At 41.1% G+C, this 21327-nt stretch overlaps 2 protein-coding genes across 2 annotated transcripts in view; both read left to right on the forward strand.

The window, feature by feature from the left end:
- The first annotated feature begins 5448 nt into the window (after positions 1–5448).
- Positions 5449–17260, forward strand: nek8 (NIMA-related kinase 8). Its single transcript, XM_035155367.2, has 15 exons — positions 5449–5537; positions 6968–7173; positions 7721–7953; positions 8050–8181; positions 8585–8793; positions 8892–8971; positions 9066–9250; positions 10029–10176; positions 10608–10684; positions 10928–11045; positions 11178–11328; positions 11864–12027; positions 12281–12433; positions 14187–14345; positions 15205–17260. The coding sequence occupies exons 1-15, from the start codon at positions 5491–5493 to the stop codon at positions 15231–15233; spliced, it is 2091 nt and encodes a 696-aa protein (XP_035011258.2). The 5' UTR covers positions 5449–5490; the 3' UTR covers positions 15234–17260.
- A 412-nt stretch (positions 17261–17672) lies between these two features.
- The window catches only part of traf4a (tnf receptor-associated factor 4a), a 36051-nt gene continuing 32396 nt past the window's right edge, over positions 17673–21327 (forward strand). Inside the window, exon 1 of the mRNA XM_035154697.2 lies at positions 17673–18256. Within this exon, the coding sequence (XP_035010588.1) occupies positions 18114–18256 (143 nt within the window). The 5' untranslated portion in view covers positions 17673–18113. The remainder of the gene's footprint in view (positions 18257–21327) is intronic.

Genomic DNA, 21327 nt, shown 5'->3' on the forward strand with positions numbered 1-21327 from the left:
CCTTGTTTTGTTAAATAAATTCCTTTTAATTGCATTTAGAATGTATATATTTTACTCATGTACTGCACAGACATGTGATCTTTAAATTTGTTTCATGCTTCATCTCTTTAGCTAATCATATCACCTTTGTTAAGTTATCTTACTTTTTTGCACATGTATCCTAATCCTTAATGAATCTCTCCTGAAGCTGTGTAATATTTGTGGAAACTTCATAAAAAGAGCATAAAGAGAATATCTTGAGCTGGTACGTTTGGAGCGTAAGGACCTAAATCTTAAAGAGGCTGCCTGACAGTGACGCCCTCCTTCCTCGGCCGTAACTCTTTCCATGAACACAGCCCTCATTCCCTACTGCTGGCCTCCCTGCAGCCTGCTGGGTAAAAAGGAAATGAGCCCCCACTGCTAAGACCCTACATTACCACCTGGACGACACATGTCTGTGTGAAACCCCAGTACACGAAGACTTTACTTTTGTTCAAGCCAGAAAACTACTTCAAATATTTTACAACTATTATATTTCTTAAAAGCTATCTTTAAAATGTTTTTAATACTTTGTACACTTTCTCGTTCTCACTTATTTGTTATGCAGAAGTGCCTTTTGTACACGAGTCAACTTAATTGGCTGAGGAGGTAGATAGGTCGGGCTCTGATCCTCTGGTTGGCAGTTCGATCCCTGGATTCCCTGAACACAGTTTACCTCACGAAGGGTGTCCATCCCCAGGAAGTTTCACTACAATTTACATCTTAGGACACATGAGTCACGGGGGGCGGGTGGGTCAACGGCTCTCAATGACCCGCAAACGACTCCCGACGAAACCCATCGCATGGTGGGTCCAGTCTCTCAGGTAAGCTCAACAACAGCAAACAACCCTACAAGTTAAATACCTGGGACTTGTGAGGGAAAGGTAACATTGTGATCATGCACAGTGTAGTCATGTTAATTTCCCCTTTGATTGATCATGATTGAATCTTATACAATGTAACCTTGATGATGCTGTATCCTGTACAACTAAATGAATCTTGGCCTGATTGCCTAAACTAAGGCATCGTTGCCTTGATGTCATCAGAAGATCCTGACCTTTGGATTAGAAACAACCTCAACCAGGGGAGGAAGGAGCCAAATGTATAGAGAGAAAGAACAGCTTCCCATCGGTGTGTGTATTACAAACCAACCTTTGTCTTGTGCACCATACTCTGAGCATTAAAGTGTGACAATACTGTAAGAGATTAGTGTCTCGTTCCTCGTTGTCAGAGTGGGATTGCAGTCCTAGTGATGGGAGTGATGTTTTCACGAGTATGTTTCATCTAAATTGTACGAATTGTTGTTGTCTCCACATGGGTCCTTTATATTTAAATACTTTATATTGACATCAGTATCGGGTCTCAACATGTTTTTTTACAGTAGCCCAGACTGGACACACTAAACACCTTTTGAGTTTTTATGACAACTTAAGGCTGCCACAGGTTCTCTCTCACGTTTGGAAGGGGTGAGGTGAGGGGTGTTCAGCTGCAACATGCAACTTCACCACTAGATGTCACAGAAGTCTACACACTGAACCTTTAAATTGGATGTGCAATTCCCACCTTCAGCCTGAACCATCAAGAGCAGGTAACCAGACACAGTATACTTCCTGCAAACATGATCTTCCCATCTTATTTCCGAGTGTAAAAGCTCATTCATAATAACTGATTGACTCTTTTAAAGGAAAAATAAAACACAACAAAAATATGACTTGGAAAACACAAAACAAACTCTCCTGAAGAAAAGAAAATCCCCTCCACTTAGTTTGTCCCAGTGATGTCATCCGTGACGTCACCAGGACCACACCAAAAAAAAAAAACAGGAAATGCCAGGCAGCACGTTTTCAAACATTACCCGGCATGGCGGGCCCATAGACTGTGGGTGGGCCAGAGCAAAGGAACACATGGTGAGAATAACAGAACAATTAACACTTAAACAGTGTTTTAGCCTGCAAGAAAAATAAAAAGATAACTTAACTAGATGAACAATGTGTGTTTACTTCAATCTACTCATGTACTTTGATGTCAACTGCAACATATTGCTAACAGAAACAAACCCAGGACTGGAAGTGATGCGATGTTACTAAAGTAATGTTGAATTATAGAAAAATGAATATGTGTAATGTATAAGATAAGATCAAACTTTAATCTTTTTACAAAAATGCTGAGTATGTACATTCTATACACCTTTTCACTGGTAGAGTGGCACGGGATGATTGTACAAGCAAATAAAAAAATTTGAATACATAAGAAAAATAATTTAAAAAATAACTAATGAGTGCAATGTGGTTAAAATATGACAGGGACAACTGGTGAGTGAGGAAGGTTTCTCACCCACTTTCTCACATACTCCCTAAAGTCAATGGAGGCCTGTGTGATCCCACTGAATGAACCAATATCATCACTGAGCTCTATGATCAGGAGCTCGCTCACATGTGATGGACGTGATGTCACTCACCTCGGCCGTTTGACTCAAACAAGACCAACCTGCTTTCTCTGTCATTCTGGATTTACATGTACAACAACAACCACAGTGCATATCCAGACCCATGCTAACACCAGTATACATGTAGTGATTGACATGTGTCAGATCATCACATCGTATGCGTGGGTTTTATTGTGAGGGGATGAGGAGATGTGTTTCTTGTTAATCTTGGAGCATTTGTTCCACTGTTCCACCTCCAGGTCCCTGATCTGAGGACAGTTTCTAAAATCCTGCTCTCTGGTGGATCCTGAACAAAACTACACATTGACCAGACAATTTATAATAAAACTGCAGAGGTCATGATGAGGCCTAGTGTTGTGACCTTACTGAATAAATAAATAAAGATCAGTTAACCAAAAATCTTTAAGTTAAGTTCATGGTCAAATCGTGGTCTCTGTCTGGAATATTGAACCTGCCTCAACATGCTGGCAGACATATGAATATATGCAGCTGTGGGCCGGCACAGATATTTCTATTCTTGTAACAGCTTGACAGAAACTGCACAGAAAATAAGTCTGCCCTCTATCTGCGGGAGTACATCTGCACACATGTATAATACAACACCAGCAGATGGCAGCAAAACCTGATGGGAAAATCAAGCATTTCACACGAACAGATTTGTTTTGCTTCATCCGATCACTCAGGGGCGTCATCTCCCTGCAGTTGAGATTGTTAAAATGCTGGAAAGTTAAATATGATAATAGGACTGATGAGATTAGATGATCATGAAGCACTCAAGTTCACTTCTGTCCAGTATTTGTGAGAACAAAAAGAGAGAGAGCAACTGAATGTGATATTTGTGACTCGGGTTCATCGGGGTCAAAGTATAAAACTTGGAGCATGAAAGATTAACCGTATAATTCATCTATTTCTATCCACTGAGAACACTGCGCTCTGTAACACAACACCCTGCGGTTCCAGAGAGAGAGAAATGTAACTTAATACCATCAATTATGTTTCCTGGTTGACTCACAGTGGTTATATGTGTTTTGGTGTGAGAGAACGAAAGGTTTCTCTCATTGCGTTGTCACAGAGGGTTGTAATTCCTCACAGCTTCGGGTTTCCAAAGAAACACACCTCAGGATTTCTGTCTGCAAACACAAAAAGACAGAACAAAAGGTTTCACACTGCAGAGGCTGAAGCTGCAGCACAAACTGAAGACACTACTGTTGAGCTACTCAGAGTTTCCCAGTATCCATCTATCTATTAGTAATAATTATAAGTATAAGCCAAGAAAAGCAATATTAGTCAAGTTAATGGCGTAAATTAGTTAAAAAAGAACATTCCAATACATACATACAGTATATGCAAAATATGTACACACAAATATTAATCAAGTTAAAATAACGAAACAAGAAAGCAGCTGGATAAAACTTCAGTCTTCAGAGAAGCTATTTATCATCTTTAACATGATCATATTGATTTGGATAGTCTGATAAATATTTGAAGCTAAATTTCAATATCAGACACATTATATTTGTATGGCAACTCGGTCCTGATTGATAAATTATCAATGTCTGTGTTTCTCCTGCTGTCATGTCATAATATTCATGAAAAATATCCATATCTATATATATCACATCTATATCTGCTTAAGGTGAGAGCAGGAGGTGAAATCCTCGGTGTGATGAAACCACCTCGCCCACGACTTCCTGTCGTGTGTTGAGAAATCTTAAAAGATAATTGGCAGAGAGGCACATCCTCAGGCACTGCTGTTTACACTGGCCTTAGCATCAGTTTCACCGTCCCTTACGCTACATTCCCGGACTCTGACTGTCTCATCTCGAGACAGATCTGCTGCTGATGGAAGACAAGGCCAAATATGTCACTGAGCTGGTCTGAGGAGTGGCACAAAAAACTGCAAGACTCCTTCAGGTGCTCCTGAGTTATAATATCCCAGAGAAAGAGCAAACCACTGCTTGTTAAGCCACCTATACTCACCTGTCTCCCCCAGCCAATCTTCATTTGCAGAGAAAAGGTTCAATTACACGCAGATCACTGTTTGTGGTGATGTATCATTATTCCAGATTGATGATAATAGTGGAGGTATGTACTTCAGCACCACACAGAGCAGGCTTTGTCCCAGCACAAGGCGTTTATTATCCTCATTGAGGCAGAGAGGGGGAAACGGTGCTCATGAAGGCTCCTTCCTGCTTATCTCAGACAAGGGGAAGGAGCTTCATAATCACCAGGCGTCTGGATGTAAGACTGCACTCTCTGAAGTCCCAGCTCAAGACGCTGAACTGATCACATCTGTCTCACCGTCTCTCACTGTCTCCATTTCAGCTTTCACTTCACGTGATTCAGGGTTTTTTTTTCTGGCATAAAAGTTAAATAACACACAGCTCAATAAATGTGATGAAAACATCAGTGACAGCTCAAAATAGAACTTGTTTTACATATGTACATATGTTTTTCTTTTTTTACACTGTATAGTTTAGTTTTTATTCAACTTATATTTTTCATTGTTTGTCATTTTACCTTACACTTAAGTATCATTATTCTTACACATTACTTATTACTTACTGATGCCTATTTTTGAACAAAATTTCCCCACTGTGGGACTAATAAAGGCTTATGTTATCTTATCTAACATAGAGATTTTAAAAGAAAATTTAAATTACATATCTTTATAATTGGCTGATCCTTAGAGTAATATTAACGAATAAAAAATGCCAGAAATTCATTGACATAATTAGTACTTTTCAGTTTTCTATAATAGTAACTTTGAAATGTGGTTATATAATACAAAAAATAATATAATATGATCAAGATACAATAAAACACTGATGTAAATAATGTAACATGTTCCAAAGTAATGATAAATCTGCAGAGGTTTCAGATTGTGTAGATTTAACATCTATTGACAACAGTTAGTGTGGATGAGGGGAGCAGGAGTTTTCTCTTCGCCTTTGTCCCTCGCCGCTCGCTGTAGTTGTGAGGTTGCCTGGAGACGGAGGGACCGTGTGGCAGCGGCAGCGGCAGCGATGGAGAAGTACGAGAAGATCAAAGTTGTCGGACGAGGAGCTTTCGGGTAAACTCCCAGTTTATTTACACATCTCAGCTGTGGAGCGCCACCAGTACACACGCCTGTTTAAAACACGGTGGTGTTAGCAGTGAGCTAACAAAGCTAACAACACAGCAAGGCCTCAGTGTTTCTCCCCAAAGAAAAGTAACGGGACGCGTCAGATGTGCAGCGTCCTCTGAAAACACCAGAAACACGAACCAGGTTTTGTTCTGAGTTTATAAAACTGTGTGTCTCTACTTGAAACGCGTGTGTGTGTTTGTGTGAGGAATCTAAATGACAACTACTTCGTGTACATCATGTACTGTTACTTTATGTATGAGTCGTGATTAATAGCAGATTCTAGGTCTCCAGGGAAATCCTTCTCTTCCTCTGTAGCTTCTTAGTGCATCAGTAAAACATCTGTATAGAGACCATTTCACCACTTCTGGTAACATGCTGCAGAACATCTGGACCTAACTCCATTAGAAAAACTGCTTATTTAACATTTACAAGTACAGTTGACTGACTGGGTTTTTACTTATATCTAAAAAAAGAAACTGTAAACTCCCCAAAGCTGGTGACTCATTAGAAACATTAAGTTCTTACTAACTTCTTACATTTCTAGTTGTATTATTACAGAGGAGCAAAAACACATCCATGCTATTACCAGAACATTTAATTTAGCAAGAGATTCAAACTGAACTGTAAGATAAGCGATAAACGATAAGCCTGCATCTACATTGTAAATGTTAATAAGCAGTTTTTCTAATGGATTTTGGTCCAGCGATCGTTTTCCAGAAGTGGTCAAACAGCGTATTTCCAAATTAATTGCAGAGATACAAAGACACGTGGTTCATACTGGAGGAGAGTCTTTCAGAACCTGGCTACTTTAGAAGTTGTTCCCATTAGTGGCTCATAACTAATATTTACACCAGAAGTGCATCAATGAATTAATTCTGCCTTGTCAGAAATATGTACAAGTTTACATATATATTAGTTAGGCGAGTTATAAGATGCAGTAAAGTTAACTTCATAAGACAGCTTTAATATTACAACTATATTTGTATGAGTAAGGTATTAATAAAGTACTGAGCAGTTCCAATGGTACTTATATGTACTGTAGGTCTGTTTTGATGAAAACAAGACTGTGGGAAACAAGGGAGAAACAACTAAGTATATGAGAGATCAATTATAAGTGTGTTTTGTGAATATAGGGTCCCTTTGAAAAAGGGTGTTAATCTTATCATACATTTAAAAAAGGAGCAGAGTACTATAACTTATCCTCTTCATAATATGAATGCTCGTATATATGTTGCCATACTTTTCTTTACATTATTATTCCCCTCAAATCATCTATTAAACTTGTGTGTCAATCATAAAACTAGTCTCAACACTCGGGCACAAAAGATATAAACCACGAATCTGCATCTAATTGTTCTTCTTTTTCCTGCTGTCAGGATCGTTCACCTGTGCCGCAGGCGCAGCGACGGGGCCTTTGTCATCCTGAAGGAAATCCCAGTGGAGCAGATGTCACGAGACGAACGTCTGGCGGCTCAGAACGAGTGTCAGGTGCTGAAACTGCTCCACCACCCAAATATCATCGAGTACTATGAGAACTTCCTGGAAGACAAGGCCCTCATGATAGCCATGGAGTATGCACCAGGTACAATTACTGTAATATCTTATTACACGACCCCCTTTTGTTCATTGTGCAGCAAATCATGTTTCCCATGGTTTAGTGCTGTAGGGCGCCATACCATTTTTCATCTTCCCATGTCAGGCCTGGGAAGACTACATGATAACCCCTAATATCAGTGAGTGTGGAGGTGTTTCGAGGGATAATCGCTCAAGTTTTAGGTTTCATTTGAAGGTAAATGCAAGAGAAAAATCTGAAGCAAGACACCAAGACCCAACATGCGGCCTCCATTTACACATTTAGGTTTTCTATTCGGGTTTAAGACTAAACCTTAAGTTCTGGACGTCTTTCCACATTAGATTTTCTATTTCTAGAAAGAGAAATATGACCAAATTCATTGGGCGAGATGATTATTCTGTGGATTTTCTTTCCCTCTTATGTTGCTTGTTACCCTTTGCCTGTTAAAACAATCACTTATTGGCTTTGATCTCATCATGTTGACCCGGTAACCAAATCAGTCTCTGAGTCAGTTTGCTTTCAATGGACAGATTTTCTCAATGTTTTCTCCATGCAGGTGGGACCTTGGCTGATTACATACAGAAGCGCTGTAACTCTCTGCTGGACGAGGACACGATCCTTCACTTCTTCGTGCAGATCTTACTCGCCTTGTACCACGTCCACAACAAACTCATCCTGCACAGGGACCTCAAGACGCAAAATATTCTTCTCGACAAGCACCAGATGATCGTCAAAATCGGGGACTTTGGCATCTCCAAAATCCTCGTCAGCAAAAGCAAAGCGTACACGGTGAGCTGATTTCTTTGCTTTGGACATATCTTTATGTGTTGAATTCTTACACGTGCATGAATGAATGTGTCCTCTCTTTTTTGTTTTGCTATGCAGGTTGTTGGGACTCCATGCTACATCTCTCCAGAGCTGTGTGAAGGAAAACCTTATAACCAGAAGAGTGACATCTGGGCTCTGGGCTGCGTGCTGTACGAGCTAGCGAGCCTTAAGAGAGCCTTTGAGGCCGCGGTACTGAAAACCTTTTCTTAACAAAAACCTCTAACTCATGTTGATGTTTCTAATAATGCTATGTGTGTTAGTTTCTGCAGTTTTTTTATTCTTATTCTGTGTCTGATGCATAAAATATTGCTTTGGCAAAGGCAGTGAAACCGTCCTAGCAAACATCACAGCTTCGCTGCCTTCGCCACGAGAGAGCGACACTTATAACTTCTCAGAATATTCAATATGAAGACCCCATGTCGCTCAATGTTTAAGTTTGAAGCAGATTCCTCAGGCTCTTGATTTTAACACAAATCAATAATTCAATCAACTCTTTTTGCTTTAACTCCTATCTGTCTTCAGAACCAAATTCCAGAGTGATTTACTAACGTGGAAGTCTTAAAACTTGTGCTCATTCATTTTGCCTTTTCAGAATCTACCCGCCCTCGTTCTGAAGATCATGAGCGGCACATTCGCTCCAATTTCCGACCGGTACAGCCCAGAACTGCGGCAGCTCATCCTCCACATGCTCAATCTGGATCCATCCAAACGTCCTCAGCTCAATGAAATAATGGCTCTCCCCATATGCATCAGGCCCCTGCTTAACCTCTACACGGATATAGGCAACGTCAAAATGCGCAGGTGGGATCCTAATGCAGAGGTGATGAGAAGATGGAGGTTTTTTGGAGACACGCTTTTTATATCTTTCTTAAAAATCACCTCCTCTCGATTTTTTTCAGGATCGAGAAACCACTGTCAGCTATGCACACTTGTCATCAAGGCAGAGCAGGAGGCAGAGTTCCCACCAACAGGTCCAGAGGTAATGCACATAATATCTGACGGCCAGAACCATCTGTACCAAACTGATTGCAGTACTTAAACCACACTGATTGTTATTTCTTGGGCTGAAACAGATGGATCATTCGGTTTAGGATCGGGGAAGGTGCACTCCCTCCCCCTGTCCTCGGTTTACACGTGGGGAAGTGGCATCTCAGCGCCGCTGCGCCTGCCAATGCTCAACACTGAGGTGCTGCAGGTGTCTCTGGGCCGCACCCAGAGGATGGGGGTCACCAAGTCCGGCCGTCTGATTACATGGGAGGTCTGTGTACAGAATACAAATGTTTTTAAACATACAAGCCTGCTTCAATTTAGTCAATTTATTTATGCAAAAATAATACATTTATAACCAGTCTAATATAATGTAATCCTTGATATGATGCAGCCCTGTTCAACATCACAACCTCGAGCATCAATGTATTTTAAATGTGACAGGGCCAATAAAAGCTAAAACATTTTCTTCTCTATAAAGGTAGAATTTATGGTTAAAGCTATTGTCCTATATCGCAGACCTAGATCCTAGATTAGATTTTGCAGTTGTAAAGTAGCAACTGATTGTATTTCTACAGCTGCTACAATGCAGAACGTCATTTTTTTCAGATGTTAAAAATATCACCGGTAAAGATCTGCTTTTGGTGTCAGCCCCTCAGAGAGCTTCTGTGTAGACTCAAGATCACATCACAGAGAAGATTCGCTGTTGAAGAAGCAGAAATAGATTATTCAGTTGCTTCAGTAGCTCAAACTGCAAACAGTCTCAAATCAAACCAAGCATCGTGCCATTTTCCATTTTCTGGATTATATTGAAGTGTAGGAAAATGAATGAAATCAGATACAGATACTGAGATAAATTAAGCAGGTTGGGGAATATGTGTGTTTAATAATAAAATAAGTGCTGGGAGGCAGTGAACATCACAGACTGATGGTGTTTAATCATCTGTCAGCGGGTGGATTTTCCCCTTGAACATGTTTATTTCCTTACAGAAAAGACTAATTATCTGTCTGCACACAAACAAACAACTAATAACCACAGATTGTTGCAGGCTCCGTCAGTGGGATCCGGTGAGGCCAATCTGCCCGGCGTGGTGGAGCAGATGCAGCCTCAGTTCATCTCTCGCTTCCTCGAGGGTCAGTCTGGAGTCACCATCAAGTCCGTGGCCTGTGGCGATCTCTTCACCACCTGCATGACAGGTTGGTGGGCTTTTCCTGTTTGGACATAAAATCAAAGAGATCACAGCCATGCTCAGTCAGTGTAGAAAGGAAGCTTGGCTGTTTATTGTCTGCACTTAACGCACCAGGGTTTCTTTTTTTTTTCATACTTTTTTCCAGAAATTTTTAGGTACAATTGTGTTAAGCTGAAACTGTGGTGCTCTGTTAGTGTTTTGTGTGATTGTGTGTTGTGAAAGCTGCTTTCAGTATATCCATCATCACAAAGCAGAAAACACAGGATTAAAGACCTTTCCTCCCAGCTCAGTTGCCTCTCATCACTTTTCACTGTAGTGACGCAGATTAGCATTTCTAAAATAGGGATTAGAGGTATTCTGTTGGTCCACCCATGAATACACCTACACTCATCAACAAATAATGCCTCTAATCCCTTACTCTTTATTTTCAATTTGCAGACAGGGGCATCATTATGACGTTTGGAAGTGGGAGCAATGGCTGTCTAGGACACGGTAACTTCAATGATGTAACACAGGTACATGTTCACTCTGATTAATGCACACTCAGTTAGCATTTTATTAGGTACACTTAAACTTAAACCTAAAAAAACATTATAAACTTTACGTTGTTAGCCATTTGACATTTATTGGACAGTTGGCAGTAGAGAGGCAGTATGACGTGCAGCAAAGGGGCAACAGGAAGCTGCATCACTATTGGTTAAAAATCTGAAATACCATCATTACAACGATAACATTTCTTTCTCGGATTCTGTTCTCAGCCCAAGATAGTCGAGGCCCTCCTCGGCTATGAGCTGGTTCAGGTGTCATGTGGCGCTTCCCACGTTCTCGCCGTGACCAATGAAAGAGAAGTATTTGCCTGGGGAAGAGGAGACAATGGTATTGTAAATAACTGGTGGTTTTAGAATCCGCTCTGTCTATCTTTTCAGCATTTGTTTGCATATATGACTGATTTATGACCACAGCTCATCAGCACACAACATGATTGTTGAGTCTCACTCTGTCTGGAAGGTCGCCTGGGGCTCGGCAACCAAGACACCTACAACTCTCCACAGCAGGTGTGTTTACCTGTGGAATTTCAGGCCCAGAGGGTCATGTGTGGAGTCGACTGTTCCATGATTGTCAGCACCCAACACAGGATTATGGCGTGTGGAAGCAACAGGTAATTATTCTATTCGTCATCCTAAAACACTGATCATTAGTCTCAGTGAACACTGACTGAGGAGCTCGTGATCAGCAGTGAAACATCCCTCGTTTCACATTTAATGAGAGAACAGCACTGCTGCATTTTGTGAAAATGATCTACTCTTGTTAACATTTAATAAACCAATGCTTCTCATCTGCCCCCTGTATGAACTCTTTCATGTGCCTGTGGGTGGTGGTAGATTAAAGGTGCAGAGAGTGAGTTTCCTGGTTCACAACCTGTGAGACAGCATTCTCCCAAAGTGACAAACACTTTGTTTTCTCGCATTGTTAATCCGTCACTGTCACAGAGACTCGGGACAGGATGTCGATCTGTTTGTAAGAAGCACAAATTCAAAAACTGCAGCTCAGCAGCTTCCGGCAGCAAACAAGAAAACAGATTTAATATTAACGGTTCTTGTCGCAAACTTATGTTCATGTACATTTAAAACTTTGCATCAACATTCAACTGCCTCTGTTGAAAAACTTGGATTTTGTCGTTTTGTTGGGGTCAGGTTCAATAAGCTCGGGTTGGATAAGATAACAGCCGAAGAGGAACCGAATCCCTCAAATCAAGTGGAAGAAGTCAATTCGTACTTCCCCATCCAATCAGCGCCGCTCGACTCTGAGAAGATCATTTACATTGACATTGGAACGTCCCACTCTGTTGCGGTTACAGGTAAAGAAATTATTAATGTCATTAATGAAATTATTATATTATTTAAAAGACATTTTTGAAGCAGACTCTTTGGCGGTAATACATTTCTGTGTGATTTCCTCCATGATGGTGCGAAATAGGAGAAGGTCACAGTTTCATTCAGCACCAGCCAAACTAGTTTTTTCAGTTGTTGCAGCAACAAATTGGTTTGTTTCAGCCCTCAGATGCTTTTGTTTGCATCACGACTTTCACAAAACTCACATTTCTCCTCCAGACAGGGGTCAGTGTTTTACCTTTGGCAGTAACCAGCACGGCCAGATGGGCTGCAGCTCCCGTCGCAGCAGCCGTGTGCCGTACCCGGTACCCGGCATGCAGGGTATCGCCATGGCTGCCTGTGGAGACGCTTTCACCTTAGCTATTGGATCTGGTGAGTAGAAGGGACCATGTGTGATGTTTTGACCTTCTCTCTTTTTTTTAAGGTCGTACACACGTCCGCAGGTGACCTCTGCTCAGGTCGACGACGGGCTGAGGCATATATGAGGTCACCAGATCACCTAATAAGAATGATAAAGGTGTGATGTGTCAGGTGCTAACAAAAGAGTCTAAGATATCAGTCAAGCACAGACTTTACACGCCCACACGCAGACTTAACGCTGCAGTCAGACCAAAATCCACCAGATAAAATAGACTTTCATGGTGAGGCCGAGAACAAAGAGGAGAGGAAATAGCTGGGTTAGGATTGGCTGCAGTCCACAGAGTTGTAAACCAAGTAGGGTTTTATCAAAATCTGTGTTGCTGTCACTGCTGCCAAACTGGTTCCACTTCTCTGCCACGTTCTTCTTCAGTTCATGTGTGGGCGACGCTTGTGCCTACAACTTTTTCAATGTGCAACCAAAGCTTTGATCTTGGTTTGTTCATATGTGATAGATTTAAGTTTCCAGCATCAACAACTTGCACGTTAATGTCCTCTAGATGGTTGTATGATTGACATTACAGCACCATATATATTAGATTTGGATTTATTAACATTAAGCAACCGTTTGTTTGGAGTTCAGACATTTACCTATTATTAAGAGCCAGGTTGTTTCATCAATTATCAGAGCTTTCCCATTTATAACTATGACTTGGAAGTTTGAGACGAGCACTATTTAAAAGTCTGACACTACAAATGACATGAATAAGAGAATGAGAGGAGATCTCAGGTTAAATCAACGGGATGGATATTCCAGATGTGCAGAGGCTTTAAAACTCCTGTGTTTTGTTGTCACTGTTTGCAGAGTTAAATGAAAACTATGACGTATTAACTTAAAAACATATCATAACATAAAGGAAGAACACGGACACATGTTCTAAAAGCAGATGATGAGACTTTGATGGCTTTGCATTAACAGTTGATAGTTGCTGTTATGCAGTGGACTTTCGGTGACAGTTTTCAAAACATAAAATAAAACAAAAGAAACATTTTCAATGTTTTCAGTCAGTGTTAATCCCTCAGTCGAAAAAGAGTTGTTGGGAGCTGTGTGAGTAAACACAACAGGGTTCATCTCTGCTCTGAGTGGAGACAGCATTTCTCAGATGTCTGTGGTTTTAGATGCTTTGGATGAAAACAGCTTTTACAGCATTTTAAACTATGTGACCACACGACAGGAATCTGACTTAAAAACATGGTCACTGTGATGGATTCTGTTAAACCTCTGCAAGTTGAAAGATTAAAACTAATGGTTAGGTGGAAGATGTTTTGTTGGAAAATGGTTTGCAGTCATGTAAACTATACAGTGGTTTCAGCTAATGGACTAAAAATACAAAAAAACGCTGGTACGGTCTCCTAAACATGTGGGTTAACGTGTGTGTGTGTGTGTGCGTGTGCGCGTGTGTGCGTGTGTGTGCGTGCACTCGTGCATCTCTAAATGTGTGTTGTGTCCTTAAAGCCGGGGGCGACATGGTAAAAATGACGTATTGTGCCAGTTCTCGGTTCCCTGGGGAGAAATCCGGCGGTGCCAGCCATGGCTGTCGGTTCTCTTTGTTATTGAAAAGCTTTGTTCAGCTTCCTACAGATTGAGCCATTATGCCGCCACTGCAGGAGAGACAGAGTCATCAGTTAAAGATTTGTGTGGATTAATGTGAAGAAACAGCAAACAGCTCCTTGTTCCCCTGATTTTTTTTTCTTCTTTATTTCACAGAAGGGGAGGTGTACACCTGGGGAAAGGGGGCCCGTGGCCGCCTCGGCAGGAAAGAGGAGGATTCTGGGATACCGAAGGCAGTGCAGCTTGACGAAAGTCACCCGTTCATTGTGACATCAGTGGCTTGTTGTCATGGCAACACTCTGCTGGCAGTGAAACGTAATATTTTGCTTATTACTCTTTGTTAACAAACACTGGGACGTGTCGGGATGTGGGGAAATCTGTCAGGGAGAATATGAATCCTCTCAGAAATGTTTTTCTGTGGAGAACTGTGAATGGATTCATGTGTAAGTCTGAAAGTCCACTGGCTTAAAACATGACGACAGCTCTTTTTCACACAGCCTTTACATCTGAAAGCATTTCCAGTGGCAGGCGACGTGTTGACACTAGTTCCTTTCAGCCATACTGGAACTTGTTTGGTCCAGTTTTGCATTGATGATATTGATTTTAGTCTGAGCTGAGTCACGTGGCCACGCACCTCTTACGATGGACGCCGGCAGTGGTGCAAAAGCCAGAGATCCTGACGTGAACTGAAAAGCAGTGAAGGTGGGATTAAATCATGACTCTACAGTCCAAATTGAAAATAGCTGCAGATTTAGGGAAGATTAAACTGCAGCACAATTTAATAAGTAACAGAGATGTAGGTAATCCTTGCTGCAGGCTGCAGGCTGCAGGCTGCAGGCTGCAGGGCGGCTGTTTGAATGTTTCCTGTGACATGAACCACGAGACAATGGAGACCGTTGATCAACTAACACTGAAGATGCACTAATAGAAATTAAAATAGTCTAATTGATAGACTGGCTGTCATCAATAATGGAACAGTTGAGTTTATTTTCTGCATTGGTGAATCTGCTGTGAATTGAATAATCATCTGTATGTTTATCCAATCACAAAACTCATGCGTGATGATGAAACCCAACAAATCCTCACTTTTGAGAAGATGGAAGCAGTAGATTATGTTTGTGTCAATCAGTTTGTGTCAATCAACCAATAGATGAATTGCAGCCTCTTGTTACAGCTTTGCTCGAGGATCCTTCCCCGAGATGATTTTGTCCTGGAGAAGAACCCGCTCAGCGGCCGTCCCGAAGCCCGGCGGTGGTGTGAGGTGACGGCTTCCTCCTCCAGCTGCGGATCCGTTGAAAGATTTCTTTTCATACTGCAGCTGCGGCCTCAGGTTCTCACTTGGTCTTTCTCCTCTGTATCTATGCTTTTTTCAGGGATGAATGTTTGTGCTTCATTTGGTGTCTCTCATGGAGCAAAGGTCACAACCTGGCCATCTCACAAACAGGTTGGATAAAGAGAGGTTGTAACACTGTGACTGAAGCCGGACTGCAGGAAGTCATTAGGCCGCTTTCATGTGGTGAACTATTGTCCTCTCCCACGTGCAGCGTGAGCATGATAAACCATGGAACTGGTTGGAGCTCTGTTAAGTCACTGGTGAATATGATGATACAAAGCACAGAAGAGAAAAGAAAAGAAAGGAGCCACTTGAGAGTTCATCAGTCAAATGAACCAAACGCATTCATCTGCATCACGTACTCAGTGGTCACATTGTGCTTTATTGGATTAACCCTCACATACATTTGTAACCCAGTGTTCAGACCAGATAACGACCTGTTGTTCAGGGTTACACAGAAACAAGCTTTCATGGTGTTAAAGACAATGACTGTGTCCGAACCCACTCCTCACTTCTCCCTTTTCTATAGGGAAAAGTAAACACAGATTTCAGACACTTACAATCTACATTTCGGGGGATTGTTAGTTGGAAGAACTGTTTTCAGTTTTCAGTATAAATCTTTGAGGAGCACTCACTTGGACAATCTGAACACTCACAGAATATGATGGACAATAGATATAGTGCAATATACAGTAACTAGGGAGTGATATTTTAAATTAGATGATATATATATATATATATATATATATATATATAATTGTTTAATATATTTTTATTACTAATCTAAATCTGCAAAGTAACCAAATCTGCCAAATTTATTACAGTGGAGTAAAAAGTACAATATTTACCTCTGAAATATAGTAGAGTGTAAATGTTCAATACCATAAAATAAAAATACTCAAGTTAAGTCCAAATACCTCAAGACCGTATATAGTTACAATATTTACCACCACTGGTGCCTTGGAGTTAAATATTTTTAGTAAAATAACATGTTTTTTCAACTATTAATTAGTACTTGCAGTTATCACTCGTGTTAAAGCTTTTAAAAACACTTCTGGTTATTGTAAAATCCCATTTTGTAATTATGGTGTATGTTATATGTGTATATTAGTGTTTGTTAAATTAGAAGATGGTTTCACTGTGGATGAGCCTTAAATTAGAGATGCTGAGGTTTTCAGAAACTGAGAAGTTATTACATCTTTTTAATATCAAACCAAAAGCTGCTGAAATAAATATTTAGGTACAAGTGGATAGGAAACGTCTGCATCTGAACTGAGAAGTTTGATCTTAAAATAAAACCTCATCACTTTAACATTATGAGATAAAAATCAACATCAAACCAAATATGAACCACAGGATTTCTCAGCGACAGTCTGATTATACCTTTGCTTTACTCTGCCCCCACAGTCTCACATTAATCACCTGATTCATTATGTATGTTCCTTTATAATTTGATTAACAGATTAATGATCAGCCGCTGTGACTATTGTAATTATCATGATATATAATCAGTTAATATGTTGTATTTAATCAATGTACATTTGAATCTGAATATATTTATGAAGATTCTTATGTTATTTTTAAAACTGTAATCGCATTTTTAATGTAATTTTTGATTATTTAAGATGCATTCACACCTTCTATGACGACATGGACCATTTACTGTGGCTGCCTTGTGTGATGATGTAATGATGATGTAATCCGGTGGCAACACAGCACGTGAAAGAAGATCCAGTTGTGTGGATATGATCTTTATTCCCAGTGTTTAAAAGGATGTGCACTCGATTTTTCTTTTTCATCAGTATTGTAACTCAAGTCAAGCATTTATTTTAAATATGTATATTTATACTGGTCACATTTTTATCATGGTTTAATAATAAAATAATGACAAAACACAGAATACCTTCATTTTGTGTGATTGCTCCACCACCAGGGGGCGTCTGTCACCTCTCACTGCACTGTATGCCACTGTTTGAGGTTAATTAGACGTTTTAACAATTAAATCCTCACAATCAAATCCTTGATTTCTCTTTCCGTCAATTAAGAGCGTGCAGCTTTAACATCTCTAAAGTAAAAACCGGTTAGTGTGTATTTATGGAGGTAAACATGAGTTTTAATGGACAAATAAACAATAAACATGAAGCATGGGCATGAAATCAACACACATCTCATGAGAGGATTGTGCAGCCAGACAAAAGCTCAATTAAAGATGCATTCAGGGACATGAGGGGGAGAAAATGGTGAGAGCAGCTTCTTGACTCCTCCTGCCTGGAGGAGGAGGAGGAGAAGGAGGAGGAGGAAGAGGAGGCGGGACTCTGCTGCACCTAAACAGACGGAGGGGTGAGGGCATTGTGTTCAGTGTGTCAGTGCTGCATCCACCCAGGAGGAGAGAGGAGGACAGGGCCACACCGCAGCTCTGACAGCCACAACAAACCCTCACAGGACGAATCCGTCTGCAGCCGCAGCCGCAGCCGCAGCAGCAGCGCGCTCCTGGAGACCGGTGCTTCCTGCGCTCTGCGGCCGACAGGAGGAGACGCTGCGGGGGGAAGGACTCGCCCGATCCGTCGGTGGCGGAAGGGACGTGATATGCACGAACCTCTCGTCGGTGTAAACCGGCACCGCAGCTGAATACCCCCCAACCCCCACCCCCCCTTGTTTTTATCCTATTTTTTCCCCTGGAGGGAGGGAGTCAGGGTCCAGGGACATTTACCCACCACCTGCAGAGACATACGCCGAGAGACGCTGCAGCCATGCCCGGGTTTGATTACAAGTTTCTGGAGAAGCCAAAGAGACGCTTCCAGTGTCCGCTCTGCAGCAAGGCGATGCGGGAGCCGGTCCAAGTGTCTACCTGTGGACACCGCTTCTGTGACACCTGCCTGCAAGAATTCCTCAGGTACACAACCGTGTTTGCATGCATGTGTGCGTGCGTGCGTGCGTGCGTGCGTGATCCACCTCCGATACCGGAGCCTGCAGCCTCGGCTAGTTTCGGTCGAGCCATGCACAGTAAATAAAGGATGTGTAGGTGTGTCCTCCTCACCTTTCCTCGTCGGGCGTTTACGTTATTTTATATCAGTGCAGCTGATTATACCAGAATGGGATGTGAGGCCTGGACTGGTGAGCAGACCCCCATCCTGTAGTTTCAGGTGTGTTTGCTCTGGTGCATGTGCACAAAAACAAGTGTGAGCAGCCCTTTTCTCTGGAGCAGCCATGCGGGGACTTCTTGTGGACAGGCAGAGGAGGTGGTTGATGTTGTTGCATGAGTCAAAATGGTGCAAATTCCCCTTTATTGTCTTTTATTTTGAGGGTGTATTTCATGCTGTGGTGCGTGTGTCCTGCAGAGGGCCCTTGCCTCCTCATCCTGTCTGTGATTTGGCCCCAGGGTGGCTGAGTTTTGCATGGGTTGTTGTGGGTTAGGGGCAATGCGGATGAATGTGTGTCTGTGTGTGTGTGTTGAGGGACCTTTTCGTTTTGAGGTCAGACCCCCAACTCACCACCTAATCTGCTGGACATTGACGTCTGTGTTAAGACTTGTAGAAAGGAGGTCTTTGTTTTTTAAGCTTTGATGACGATACCGTCACAGAAGAGTCACTAATTATTGTACAGTCAAAGGAAAATCTTGCAATTCATTGAATCTCACTTTTGATACAAATGATAACTTGGACGACACGTGCAAATCATCAGGTTACAGCATAAATGTGTTTTCAGGGTGTCTGTTGCTTCAAATCAGCCAGGGGCCACAAAGTCTTATGTTCTTTCTTGTTAACCAAACATAATCTGATTTATCACAAGTGCAGTATGAAATCTGATTGGTCGGCCATCTTGTGGTGTCAAAATCGACCTTTACTACTTTGGTTTATACTGAGCTCATTTATTGTAAAGTTGTGTTTAATTAAGTAATCACACAAAGAAAACATCAACAACCTAAAAGCACATTGAGTCTAATGTCTTTGAAAACTGTTGCGTTCAGTGGGGGGGCAGTAGGGGCCCAACAACCAACTTTTGCCCCAAGGCCCCCATAGAAGGTTAATGTGGCCATGGCCAGAGTAAATAACTCCATGTGTCTGTTGAGTTATCACTTTGTGGTGATTAATTAGAGTAATAGGACACATTTGTTCATGGAGATGAATAATAATGTTAACTTTGTGTCTATCAATCTTTTATTCTTGAAGAGAAATGCCTTGAGATACTGTGTCAAAGCCAAACTAATAACATTTATTATAGTTATATCAGAATAGTGTTTGTCTCACAATCTTTGGTCCCTAAAATCTGAAGTTGATGAACTGTTGTTGTTGTTCCTCCATCCACTTAATTCAGTAGATTCATAAAATCTTCAGCTTGAAGATGGTGAGAAAGTGAGTTCTGCTTTCTGGGCTGTTTGTGTCGTCTCAAAATGTTTCTTGTTCGATCCACAGCTCAGAAATCCCCAAATGTCTCAGCATGATTGTATAAAACAGAGGAAAATAAACAGCAAATCTTCACATTGGAGAAACTTGAGCAAGAAAATACTTTATATTTACTCAAAAGACCCAATTTGATGATGTAACTTTGTGTTAAAGGCATAATCATCTGATAACTTTGTCATGAAAACGACAGTTGTAGCTTTACCTGCGTGACGCACTAATAAAAAGCTTCATTCATTCATATGTTGTGAATAAAAGTGGATTTTCTCTATTTACACACACAGCAAACCATCCCGCTGTTGTTATGGTTACTGAATCATAGATGATTTACAGTAGAACTCCGGCTCCCGCATTGTGGATGTCTCGTGTGTTGACATGTTGACATGCTTCAGTGATTCTTTGGAAAAGATAAAGACAAAACGAAACTTGCTGTTTGCTCACCTTTAAGTGGAGAAGCTGAAAACAGGTTTAATCTTCAAAGCCTTAAAGCTCTTGTATATAAGTATACAAATATAACATTTTAATTTAAAATTCAGTTTTATTATGAATAGAAAACGCTGTGGTCTCATGGTTTGCTGTGTTTCTGCTGCTCTGTCTGCAGTTATTTGGAGTTTTGTCTGTTTACAAATTGGGGTTTTTGCTGCTATTTAACTGCGAGAAACATCGGAAAAGATCTTAAAAGCTTCAGTTGTACTCGATGAAACTAGAAGACGCCCTGAGGGAAACTCAGAGATAAATAAAACAACACTTGCCATCAGGAAAACAGAATATCTAATCTAACCAGACAATATTTTCATGTCAACATTTCATGCTCTCAACAGTCTTGTGTCAGAGAAAGAGACAAGCGGGGGAGGGTGGAGATATGGATTAACGCTGTGAATACACAAACCACGTTGTCGTGAGTTCCTGGTGTGTGTGTGTACGTTGAGTCATCAGGAAGCCTCCTCTGGCTTATTAAAGCAGCAGCCACTCGCATCTGGCTGGAAAGCACAAACTTAGATGAACAAAAAGAGCGAGGGAGGAACAGCGCTCGCTGCCGATCAGCAAGTTTAGTGGTTTGACGTTTGTCTGCCTCATCCTGCCCACCTCCGAGTTCGTCCTCCTGTTTATGCTCCTTTGTTTCATCACTCCCACAGACTCACTGACGTTTACTGAAGTTTCCAAACTCAGGTTTTTTTAGTGGAGTGACTGTGTGCTTCTCCTTGGTCAGGATGTGGATGCAGATGTGATGATTCCTCCCTGTCTGACCTGCATGACCTTTTTTTACAAGTATCTCTAATATAAGTATGGATTTATAGTAAGTTGTAATGTCTTAATTAATGGTTGATCAACACACTGTATTTATTCCTTACATTATAACTATTATTACTTTACTGATGTTTATTCCTGACTGCCGTCTTGCTGCTGTAAAGTTAAAAATGTCCCCACTGTGGGACCAATGAAGGATTATCTTATCTTATCTTATCTTATTTACAAAGGTTTTGTATTTCATCTGTAAGACCTTTTTAATAGGAACGTTAATTCATTACTTCTTAACGATAACTCCACCTGTGAGCAGCCATAA

Source organism: Hippoglossus stenolepis, chromosome 4, assembly GCF_022539355.2.
Source record: "Hippoglossus stenolepis isolate QCI-W04-F060 chromosome 4, HSTE1.2, whole genome shotgun sequence".
Taxonomy (NCBI): Eukaryota; Metazoa; Chordata; class Actinopteri; order Pleuronectiformes; family Pleuronectidae; genus Hippoglossus; species Hippoglossus stenolepis.

Bases quoted from the DNA above. Each gene is read 5' to 3' on its own strand.
- nek8 (XM_035155367.2), top strand. From the start codon at position 5,491: ATGGAGAAGTACGAGAAGATCAAAGTTGTCGGACGAGGAGCTTTCGG. The intron at 9,251-10,028 runs GTCTGTGTACAG...AGATTGTTGCAG, and splicing joins GCCGTCTGATTACATGGGAG to GCTCCGTCAGTGGGATCCGG. The intron at 11,329-11,863 runs GTAATTATTCTA...TGTTGGGGTCAG, and splicing joins ATGGCGTGTGGAAGCAACAG to GTTCAATAAGCTCGGGTTGG.